The sequence below is a fragment of the Sciurus vulgaris genome, assembly GCF_902686455.1.
Source record: "Sciurus vulgaris genome assembly, chromosome: 17".
In the NCBI taxonomy this organism is placed as follows: Eukaryota; Metazoa; Chordata; class Mammalia; order Rodentia; family Sciuridae; genus Sciurus; species Sciurus vulgaris.
This window is the reverse complement of record NC_136478.1, coordinates 56,726,178-56,737,858: the sequence shown is the minus strand read 5'-3', so window position 1 is coordinate 56,737,858 and position 11,681 is coordinate 56,726,178. Positions and strand designations below refer to the sequence as shown.

Below are 11,681 nucleotides of genomic sequence, written 5' to 3'. Positions count from 1 at the left end.
GCAACTTAGCAAGACCATCTCTAGATAAAAAATAAAAAGGGATAGGGACGTGGCTTGAAGGTTACATGCTCCTACGTTCAATCCCTGGTACCAAAAAAAATAGTGCTTGTGATCAAAGTATGTGAAAGTGAAATTCTTATTTGGGCTCTAAGTTTGTGCTTTAAGTCATGGTTCCTCTTGTTTTGTCCCACATTCTCCTTTCTACCTATCCTGTCTTTTGGCCTACCTCAATGTGAGGAATGAGCTTTTATCAGCTGCATTTTATATGCAAGAAACAAATTTTAAGAGATGACAAAAAAAAAAAAAAAAAAAAAAAAAAAAAAAAGAACTGGGATTAAGATGTTCCAAACCGGGTTGGGGATATAGCTCAGTTGGTAGAGTACAACCCTGGGTTCAATTCCCAGCACAGCAAAAAAAAAAAGGATGTTCCCAACTGGGAGGTTTTGCAAATGAGATACTTAGGATTTACCTGCATGTCTTAGAAACGCTGGAGCCGGGTTGCTGCAGTGTTGCTGCAACCTACAAGTTCAATTCCTTTGATTGAAAAAGAAGCAACCTTTCAAAGTTCCGCCCCCTCTGGACAGCGTCCCGCCCTCCTGTGCCACGCCCCTTTAGGCCCCTCCCCCGGATCTAGTCGGTGTCGTTGTTTTTGTCCTTTTTCCTCCTACCCGCTACTGCAGGGTTGCTCTACACTGAGTTACATCTCCAGCACTCCCTTCCTTCCTTCCTTTTTTTTTTTGAGACAGGATATCTCTAAGTGCTGAGGCTGGATTTGAACTTCTGATAATCCTGCCTCAGCTTCCCGAGTGGCTGGAATTAAGGCGTGCGATTCCTCCTTGGGTGACTTGCTCCTCTTGGGTCTCAGCCCCGCCCCTCGCTCTCAGTAGCGCTCGGAACCAGCCGCAGCCAATCGCCGCCCGCGGGTGGGTCCCGCCTTCTTAAGCCCCGCTCCCCACCTTTAATCTTGATAGCTTCCGCCAAACCCTCTCTGGGCCGCGCAGCTTGCCCAGGGAACTTCTGCCTCCGATGTAGCTGCTACCTCCCTCGATACCTGGCTTCCACCTCCTGCGCTCAGGGACCTGAATTTCCCCTCCCCGACCCATGAGTGTTAAATTTCTTCCTCCTGGAGCTTCGCTTCCCAGCCTCCAGACTCGGGTCCCCTAGCCTTCAGTTTTCAGGACTCGGGATCTGCGCCTCCCGGAGCCAGGAGTCCCGTATCTACGCCACCTGGATTTAGTTTCCTGCAGACCTCTGCCACCTGCCACTCTCAACCTCCCGGAGCCACAGACCCCACGTTCCAGGCTGAGAAACTCCTGTATTCCCAAGGCCCAGGGCCGAGAAACTCGGGCGCTTCCAGCCAGCTTGTGGGCATTTGACAACACGGAGAAGAGCAGAGAAGCCCCAGAGCCCAGCTGAAGAACTTAGCCACCTCAGCTTCCGAGAGCCAAGGAACCTCGGCACTGTAAATTCACAACTCCAAGGAGCCCTCCAAAGTTCCAGGGGAAGTTTAGGACTTTCGGTCCTAACGCCGGCATCCTGGGAAGGGGCCCCAAGCGCTCCCAGCTTTCAGGCACAAAGAAACCCCCGCGCATCCCATCATGGTGGCAGATCCTCCTAAGACCGACCCCAAGGGGTTCGCGGAGCCCGCCGCGAATGGTGGACCAGTTGTGGGTCCCGCAGAGGACCAAGTTGCGACTTCAGGTGGCTGCTGCAGTTCCTGGACTCAGGTGCGCCGCTGCCTTCGCGCCAATCTGCTGGTGCTGCTGACTGTGGTGGCCGTGGCGATTGGCGTGGCGCTGGGGCTGGGGGTCTCGAAGGCAGGTGGGCTGGGCCCACAGCACTGGACCGCCTTCGAGTTCCCTGGCGAGCTGTTACTACGCCTGCTAAAGATGATCATCTTGCCGCTGGTAGTGTGCAGCCTGATCAGCGGCGCCGCCAGCCTGGACCCGAGCGCGCTTGGCCGCCTGGGCGGCTGGGCGCTGCTCTTTTTCCTGGTCACCACTCTGCTCGCGTCCGCGCTCGGTGTTGGCTTGGCTTTGGCGCTGCAACCCGGCGCCGCGTTTGCCGCCATCAACGCCTCTTTTGAAGGGGTCACCGGCTCTGTCGAAGAGACCCCCAGCAAGGAGGTGCTGGATTCGTTCCTGGATCTTGCGAGGTCAGATTCCGCCCGCGGAGGGGTTGGAAAGGCTCCGGTGCTAGGCGTGGTGGAAATGGCCACGTGGGCAGGAGAGGGCTTTTGGCCCTCTAGAGAGAGGAATCCTCTCTAGGGCCTTAGGAAAATGGGACAATATGATGGAGGGAGCTCTGATCCCTTGGGAGAGTGAGAACTAACTACCCCGGGGAAGGGGCTTCTAAATTTAGGAACCTGGGCTCGTAGGGACGCTATAAGAGGGCGACAGGCAAGGAGGTCTTATAGAGGGAGGAGGAAGAGGACTGCTCAGGGCTCTTGTAGGACATAGGGCCTTCCCAGAGGGAAAAGAACCCTGTTAGGAAAAGGGACCCTGAGGACACCCCTTGTTGGATATGGAATATTGATCAGACGCCCCATCTTAGGGCCCTGGGCTGCCCAAAGATTCCATCCCAATGACCTGGATTGCAGCTGTTGCTGTGAGTCCCTATATAACTTCTCAAGCTTACTTATTTAAAAAAAAAAAAAAAAAAAAAAAAAGAACCAGGGGCAGAGGCTTTGGGATTCCTGGGTAAGGAGCCACAAGAGGACTTGAGGGAATTCAAGGAATTTTACTTCCCAGCCCCTTGGCTGCCCACACCACGTGTCACCTGGACACAGCCATGTTTCTTTTCTCAGCCTCCTTTCCCCTCCCAGGGTAGCGGGCCTGGCCACTTCCCCTTTCTATCTTCCAGCTCAGTCTTGGCCACCCTCCCACCTGCCACCCCCACCTTTCTATCCCTCTTCCTCCTCTGTGTAGCCCCCTTTCCGCAATGGGCCTCCCCAAAGTGGATCCATATAGAAAGGGGAACAGATTATTTTCCTTCTGCCCTCCACTGCTCCTGCTTTTGAAGAGTGCAGATTGGGGTCTTCATGGCCTTGCCTTTGAGACCTCTGATTCAGTGTCTCCAGATTGGGGACTTCCTGGAAGTGTGTGTGTTTGGGTGGGGGGGTGGAGACAATGAGTCATAGGGCATCCCTCCACCTCCAGACATCAGTGCTGGCTGAGATGGGAGACTTGCCAGGCTTGGTGTCCACAATTGGGGTGGGTAACACCTCCTGGCTGAGTGAGATTAGCTGAGTCCTGGCCCAGTCCTGAGCTGCAGGCAGGCACGCCCACCCCCAGGCTGTTTATGAGCTCCCCATAACAGTTTCAAAACAGCTGTAATTCCTGCTTGACCTTTAGTTCCAAGACTTTGCTGGAACATTTCACAGTCACGCAGCCTATAACCATCTAGCTGATCTGCAGCTGGACACAGACACCCGGAAACACTCAGACACGTGGCCTTCACCAGCTGTTAACACACATGCCCACTGGGAACCAAACACTCTTTGGCAGTTGCCATTCAGCTATGCCAGAGCCACCCTAATGCCTAAAGCCACACAGACACCTGTGACCACACATGTATGATGATATTCCACTGTGGAATGACTGTACATTGGGTCAGTTTGTGTAGGGTGCTAACTGCAGTTCGCAGCACGTGGGACATGGGTGGGTTGGCTGCTCTTTCCACCTCATGGCAGACAACATCACACAAAAAAGAGTGGCCCTGTAAGCAGAAATGCATATTCATGACATGAGTGGCCAGCCCTTGCCACCCTCTCTGGGCCTCTCACTGGCCTGCTGCTTTCCAACCTGCCCAGATCCTCCCCACATCCTGCCACCTCCCAGCACTCCCCCCCCCCCCCCCCCCCCCGGAACCAGACCTTTTCTCAGCCCTCCAGGAAGTAGCTGATGCAAGACATGGAGGGTATGAAGTCTGCTGCATGGGGTGGTGCTAAGGTTCAGGGAGGCCCTGCCCTAGCCTGCCTCAGGATCCCAGCATTCTTTACTTCAAGCCCACAATCCCCTGGGCTTGGAATGTCATGGGGGGGGGGGTGCGCAAATCAGAATCCCACACCCTGAAAAGATGTGCAGCCAGGTCCCACTGTCCAGCCAAACCCTGACTGAGGGAGGGAGGGCCACAAATGGGGCCTTGCATTGCCCTCACCCCTCAAAGAGGCCAAGCCAGCTCCCCAGAAACCCCCCTCTCCTCCCCTATGACAGTACTTAATAACCCCCATATGTCTATTTCTACAGAAATATCTTTCCCTCCAACCTGGTGTCTGCAACCTTTTCCTCTGTGAGTTCTCAAGGGTGTCCTAAGGGGCGGGTGGGTAGGGAGGGAGGTAGCCACTTGTAGCCCTTTCCACCTGATTTTGAGCCATCCCTGGGAAAATGCATGTAGCCACATGTGACACATGTTATCAGAGGGCTCTTGGGTAACCCCTGAAGCTCATCTGTGCCCTTCCCAATTAAAAAAAGATCATGAACCTGGCATGGTGGTGAACGCCTGTGATCCCAACTACTCAGGAGGCTGAGGTAGGATGGCAAGTTTGAGGCCAGCCTGGGCAACTGAGTGAGTTCCTATCTTAAAAAATAAAAAGGGCTGGAGATGTGGCTCAGTGGGGTGGCTGGGGTTGCTGGCAGATGGCTTTGAGCTTTGTGGGTCCTAGCATGGGATGGGGACCTCCATGACAACGGGCACTGATTCTTCTCACCCCCACCTGCAGTACTCTACCACCTACCAACTGAGAAAGATCAACGGGACCCAGGTGAAGGTGAGAGCAGGGGCAGTCTTTGTTGACCCTCTGGGTCTTCTAACAGTGGGATTAGATTTAAATTCTGCCATCCTTTCCCAATTTCTGATTTTTCTGCCTTCTTGATTTGTCTCTCCATGAAAGAGGTTTCCAAGGGCTAGGGATGTAGCTCAGTTGGTAGAGTGCTTGCCTTTCAAGCACAAGGCCTTCAGTTCAATCCCCAGTACCACAAAAAAAAAAAAAAAAAAAAGAAGTGTCCAGGCTCTCTTTCCCCCTCACCCCCCCACCCCATTCTCCCCACTCCCCATCCTGCCTCCCCCTCCCCTTCCTCCTACCCTCAGACTCAGCCGGAGGCATCTTTCCAAAGTGCAGATCTGACCCTAGCTTTCTATCACAAGGCAAGGGGTCCCCATCAGATAGGACCTCAGCCCCGTCTTGTGACTCCCTCTGTCCAACGCATTCTCCTCTAGCCACCGTGGCCAGCTTTCATTTCTAGGTTGTTGTACATTGTTTTCTTTCTCTGGAATATTCTATGGCCCCTCCTCTCCTCCAGTCTCAGTTCAGATTCTTCTCCCTCTGGGAAGCTCTCCTTGATGCCCCCTCATCCTCCAAGGTGGCACCCCCTCTCAATTCCCACCTCCCCTGGGGTCCCCCATTCCAACCCTGCTCACTCTGGGAGGCCCCTGATGACAGGTCTCTTTCCCCTGGGCCTGTACGCTGAGCCTTGGGAGGAAGGGGCCCGAGGAGCTATCTTGTCTCTGCTGGGTCAGGTGTGCCCAGGACAGCCTCTGGTGACTACACGGCGGCTGAATTCCCTCCTCCCACCCCACCTCTTCCTGGCCTGCAGGTGCCCGTGGGGCTGGAGGTGGAAGGCACGAACATCCTGGGCCTGGTGGTGTTTGCCATCGTCTTTGGCGGGGCCCTGCGGAAGCTAGGCCCTGAAGGGGAGCTGCTCATCCGCTTCTTCAACTCCTTTAATGATGCCACCATGGTGCTGGTCTCCTGGATCATGTGGTAAGTGGTGGGAGAGGGGCCAAGCACGGCTGTGTATGTGGTGGGGGACCCTCTGCACACTCCTTGGAGACAGATGACTTGCATTCGAATCTAGCATTGACCATTCCCTGGCTGTGTGACATCAGGCAAATAGCTTTCCAGCTCTGTGCCTCAGTTTCCTCGTGTATAAAATGGCAACAGTGTTGTACTCCATGAGTCCTGAGGCTCTGATGCCGGCACATTCTCGATCTTTGTGGAAGGTGACAGAGGTGACAGAGGACAACTAAGCTGCGGCTGCCGCTTGGTTAAAGCACCTTAGTTTCAGAAATTGCGACAATATGTTCGCCTTTGAATCAATAAGCTACTGTCACTCAGGTAAAGTGCATTAGGGTGGGGGTGTGGCTCAGTGGTGGAGTCTTTGCCAAGCAGGTACCAGGCCCTCCCTGGGTTTGATCCCCAGCTTTGCAAAAAAGAAAAGGAATACATTTTTTAAAAGTGAGGCTTTAAACACCTGGCATCTAGTGAACATTTGCTGAATGTTAGCTGTGATTATTGTCATTATGACTTGTTAAATGATCCCAGACAATGAGAAAAACAACCTCATACGGAGGCCTGTGGCTTCCCCCTTGTCTCCATGTGGTCTGGTGCTGATTCCTAGACTCTTCCCCTGGATCTAAAAGATCAGGAACTGGGAGAGGGGACAGGATTGCTGCTTTTTTAACAACACCTCCCCACCCAACTCCAACATCTACCCTGTGTCCACTGCCCAGATCGAGTGTGTCTTGATTGACACAAGAACTTTGCTGGGAGACCAGGTGGTGGTGTGGCCAAGAGCAAGGCTCTGCTGCTTCAGTTGCTTAGCCCCTCTGTGCCTCAGCCTTCCCACTGGGATGATAGGCTAAATGGTACCAGCCTGGAAGGGCACAAATGAGTTCATAAAGTTCATGGGACAGTTCCCGGCCTATAACCTGTCATAATAGATGACGTTAGTGCATGTTTGTGTCACACTGTCTTGTTTAACTTCTGGGCATGTACCACTGGCCGGAACTTGGGCACCTGGCCACACCTAGCTGCACAGGTGGCTGGGAAGAAGAAGAGGCTGGGGAGACAACTAAGGAGCCATAGCAGTCAAGCCATCAGGGAAGGGACCTGGGAGGCCTGTTGAAGAGGCATGAGCACTCTGGGGTGGTCCCTCCAGGAGGGAGTGATGACAGTCCCATCAGAAGTATATCGATGACTTAAAGAAAGCCTTCAGCTCCTTTCAGCTGGCATCTCATTTCACCCAGCAGTTCCTAGGAGGTTGGCAACATTCTGGGTCCTCTTTCTTTTCTTTCTTTCTTTTTTTTAGTTGTAGGTGGACATAACACCTCTATTTTATTTATTTATTTTTATGTGGTGCTGAGGATCCAACCCAGTGCCTCACACGTGCCAGGCAAGCGCTCTACCACTGAGTCACAACCCCGGCCCCTGGGTCCTGTTTAATAGAGCTGTTTGGTGTTTGACTCTAAGAGACTCGTTTATAATAGGAGCGCTGTGTGGGCTGTTGTGCAGATTCAGTCATGATCAAGGGCTCGGTAGGTCGTAATGCCTCATACCCAGGAGTATTAAGACCTGAACCACGACCTTTTTGCTTTTCATGATGTGCTGAGAATATTGATTCAAGGTTTACCAGCTACTGTAACAAGCAAACCCAGAACACAAATGAGTCATGCGTGGTGGATGTTTCCTTATGTTAAGTTCAGATCTGGGGACGCTCCTCCAAGCAGTGATGGAACGCGATGGCTTTTATCTCCTGGCTTCTCTTCCCTCAAGGGGAAGTACCTGGAGGAGGCAGCAAGTGCCTGGAGGAGGCAGCAGAAGCTTCCGCAGGCCGAACTGGGAGTGGAGCGCATCTTCAATGCACATTGCCACGGGTGCCTCCTGACCTTGAGGGAGGCTGGGAAGTGGGTGCTGACCACAGTGCCTGGCCCTTGTGGACATGTGAGCAGCAGTGATCTATCTCTTGGGTGGTTAGGTACGCTCCTGTGGGCATCCTGTTCCTTGTGGCCAGCAAGATTGCGAAGATGCAGGACGTGGGGAAGCTCTTCACCAGCCTTGGCAAATACATCCTGTGCTGCCTGCTGGGCCATGCCATCCACGGAATCCTGGTATTGCCCCTCATCTACTTCATCTTCACCCGAAAGAACCCCTACCGCTTCCTGTGGGGCATCATGACACCGCTGGCCACTGCCTTTGGGACCTCCTCCAGGTGTGCTGATACCCACCAGGGCAGGAATTTTACACAGCGGGACATGGAGTGCTCATACATTTTGGAATTCTGGTGTTTTGTGGGATCCCTAGTGCCTTGTGGGATGGTGGGAAAACAAAGGCAGGCTGGACCTGGGTAGTGGGAGAGGTGGGCGGGCGGGGCCACACAGTAGTGGGCGTGGTTTCACGTGGGGTGGGCAGGGCCTGGGTCTTCCGTGCGCTCACTGCCCAGCTCCGCCGCAGCTCCGCCACGCTGCCGCTGATGATGAAGTGCGTGGAGGAGAAGAACGGCGTGTCCAAGCACATTAGCCGCTTCATCCTGCCCATCGGTGCCACGGTCAACATGGACGGCGCGGCGCTCTTCCAGTGCGTGGCTGCTGTGTTCATTGCACAGCTCAACAGGCGACCCCTGAACTTTGTGAATATCATCACCATCCTGTGAGTGCTGGGCGGCTGTGGCTGGGACCCCTGGACCCACCGGACCCCGTCTCCTCCCACTGCAGAGGCGTCTACCTCACCGCCTCTCCTCCTCCTCCCCCAGGGTTACAGCCACTGCGTCCAGCGTGGGGGCAGCGGGCATCCCCGCAGGCGGTGTCCTCACTCTGGCCATCATCCTCGAAGCAGTCAACCTCCCTGTCAACGAAATCTCCTTGATCCTGGCTGTGGATTGGCTAGTGTGAGTGTGGGTTTGAGGCTTGGGGAACTCAGGGGAGCCCCTGGTAAAGGGGACGAGCGAAAATGTCACTGAACGCCTCTGGGCAGAAGACCCAGGAGGGTGTTCCAGAGGGAAAGGGGTGGGACCTTGAGCCTTCCAGTCAGAGGAAAGGTTGGCATCTTTGGGGTTCTAAGAGGAACCCCAAAGAGGAACCTCCGGTGAACCAGAGTGGTTAGTAGAGACTGTTCTTAGGCTAGGCTGCTTGGGTTCAAACCCCAAACCAGAGCTATTATCCACTAGCTGTATGACCTTGGGCAAGTATTTCATCTCCCCATGTCTCAGTCTCTCCATCTGTAAAATGGTGAGAAGAGACTCTTGTTAGGGTTTAGAGGACTTATTATACATACCTCCCTTCAAACTCCACCCAGTAAGTGGTAAATTCTACTTAATTATTCACGGTCATGATGAAGCTATTGAGCGTAAAGATTGGAAAGTTTGGTTTAAAAAGTTATGTATGAGCCAGCCCTTTGCAGTGACACAGGTCTGTAAACCCAGCCGTTCAGGAGGCTGAGGCAGGAGTATGGAGAGTTCAAAGCCAATTTGTCTCTAAATAAAATATTAAAAAGGCTATGGCTCAGTGGTTAAGCATCCCTGGGTTTAATCCCCAGTACCTAAAAAAAAGTTACATATGAGTTACATTGTGTCTCAGGAACTCGGCTCCTAGGTATACACCCTAGAGTATTGAAAACTTAGGTTCTCACAAGAACTGGTGTATGAATGTCATAGCAGCGTGGTTCAGAAGAGCAAGCAGGGGGAAACCACCCAATTGTCTATCACTAATGAACAGATAAACAGAATGTTCCAGCTGTACACTGGAATAGCAATAAAAAAGTACCAAGTACCAATGCATGCATACACCTTACAATGTGGACATCCCTTGAACATGTGCTAAGAGAAGGAAACTATTTACACAGGACCGTATATTATAAAATTCCATTGCTGTAAAGTGCCTGGAATTGTCAAATTCATGGAAACAGAAAACAGTGTGGTTGCCTAGGACTGGGGAAGCGAGGAACTAGGGGACGAATGCCTCCTGGGTACAGGGGTTTCTTCTCGAGGTGATGGAATATTCCAGAATTAAATCAGGAAGGACACACAATTCTGAATTTACTAAAAACCATCAAACTATACACGTTAAAGTGCACATCTCATGTTAGGTGAATTATATCTCCATTTTTTCAAATGGCACATAAGCACAAAAAACATAAGGATGAAGGAAAAAGATTCTTGGGGATTCTAGGGAGGAGAAAGGCCTGAGGAAAGGAGAACCTCAGTCTGCCATGGGGGGAAAGGGTGGTGGGTCTTTGGGGGGCTCGAGGAGAAGGGAGGGATGATTTTGAGGTTCTGGAAGGAACCAATTATGTGTTGGGGGAAAAAAAAGATTATTTGGGTGGAGCAGGGGGATTTTGGGGATTGGAGGTAGAGGAAATGTGAGGGACACTTTAGGATTCCGGGAGACTCAGGGGAGGTATGGGACTCCTGGGGGTTGAGATGAAGGGTCTTTGAGGTTCTCGGAGGAGGGGATACTCAGGATGCTGAGAAGATGGGAAGATGAGCTCTGGGGTCTAGGAGGGTTGGGGTAAAGGAAGATGGCTCTCGGGAACCCTCAGAGTCTAGGGGGACAGGCAGGAGGCTTGGGCCTTGGTGACTTTCCTCTCCTCTCCTCCCTCTCACTTCTCCATCACTGGTACCCTTTTAGGGACCGGTCCTGTACCATTCTCAATGTGGAAGGTGATGCTCTGGGGGCAGGACTCCTCCAGAGTTATGTGGATCGCACGAAGACGCAGAGCACGGAGCCCGAGCTGATCCAGGTTAAGAGTGAGGTACCTCTGAATCCACTGCCGGCTGCCACGGAGGAAGGGAACCCCCTCCTCAAACAGTATCAGGGCCCCCCTGGGGATGCTGCCACCTGTGAGAAGGAGTCAGTGATGTAAACCCCTGAGGGACCTGCCTGCCCTGCTGGGGGCACACTGGACATTGGGGCAGACAAATGGACAAACTGGGACTCTGGGGGCTGCCTGCATGCTCTGGGGAAGCAGCACTCCTGCCCTGCACTGGACAGGAGATGGGGTGGCCTCACTGCTGGGGTATGTGCCTGTGTTGAGTGCCCCCATCCCCCAACAGTCCTCAACTCCTGTCCCCACCCAAGGTGATAATATTCCCCCAACTCCATCCAGACCCACCTGGCCTTGCCTGTCTCCAGGTAGGTCACCTTGTAGAGTTCTGTGGCCTTCTGTACATTTACAGCTACAGCTGTAGGTGTGTGTGTGTGTGTGTGTGTGTGTGTGTGTGTGTGGTGACCACTGAACTTTCTCTGGTACATTCCACCTGGTCCCCAGGCCCTGTATTCCCTCCACAGTAACAAATACTCCCCGGATCCCTGGGGAAAGGCCAAGGATAAATATTATCACTCCAAAGGACACTTTCTAGCAATAAAATTGTCAAGTATATTTAATCAGGTGTTTTAAGACATTGATTAAAAGCACCAACCATAACATCAAAAATATGATAAACTGGACTTCATTGAAAAAAAAAGTCTGTTCATCAAACCACCAGAGGAAAGCAATTGGGCAGTTTCTCTTTTTTTTTTTCTACATGAAGTTTTGGGGGTGTTTTGGTACTGGGGGTTGAACCCAGGGGCACTCTACCCCAGTGCTTTTTATTTTTTACTTTGAGACAGGGTCTTGCTTAGTTGCTGAGACTGCTCTCAAATTTGCAATTCTCCTGCCTCAGCCTCCCAAGTTGCTGGGATGATAGTTGTGTGCCACCATGCCCAGCCTGGGCAGTTTCTTACAAAGCTAAAATGGACACCATGCAATTTAGGAGTCACACTCCTGGATATGTCAGAGAAAAGAAAACTTCTATTCGTACGAAACCACGAATGTTTATAATAGTTTTTTTTTTTTTGGTACCAGAGATCAGCCCAGGGGTGTTTACCCACTGAGCCACATCCCCAGCCCTTTTTTGTTGTTGAGGTTG

At 52.4% G+C, this 11,681-nt stretch overlaps 1 protein-coding gene across 1 annotated transcript; it reads left to right on the top strand.

The window, feature by feature from the left end:
* The first annotated feature begins 801 nt into the window (after positions 1-801).
* SLC1A5 (solute carrier family 1 member 5) lies at positions 802-10,930 on the top strand. The gene is made up of 8 exons (XM_079119553.1): positions 802-2,155; positions 4,248-4,290; positions 4,721-4,768; positions 5,595-5,761; positions 7,755-7,988; positions 8,231-8,425; positions 8,529-8,663; positions 10,402-10,930. The coding sequence occupies exons 1-8, from the start codon at positions 1,599-1,601 to the stop codon at positions 10,634-10,636; spliced, it is 1,614 nt and encodes a 537-aa protein (XP_078975679.1). The 5' UTR covers positions 802-1,598; the 3' UTR covers positions 10,637-10,930.
* Positions 10,931-11,681: the final 751 nt, after the last annotated feature.

What these genes read in the sequence shown, in the direction of transcription:
- SLC1A5 (XM_079119553.1), top strand. Translation starts at nt 1,599, where the DNA reads ATGGTGGCAGATCCTCCTAAGACCGACCCCAAGGGGTTCGCGGAGCCC. An exon ending in TCAACGGGACCCAGGTGAAG is followed by an intron (nt 4,769 to 5,594) that starts GTGAGAGCAGGG and finishes CCTGGCCTGCAG; the next exon opens with GTGCCCGTGGGGCTGGAGGT. An exon ending in GCCTTTGGGACCTCCTCCAG is followed by an intron (nt 7,989 to 8,230) that starts GTGTGCTGATAC and finishes GCTCCGCCGCAG; the next exon opens with CTCCGCCACGCTGCCGCTGA.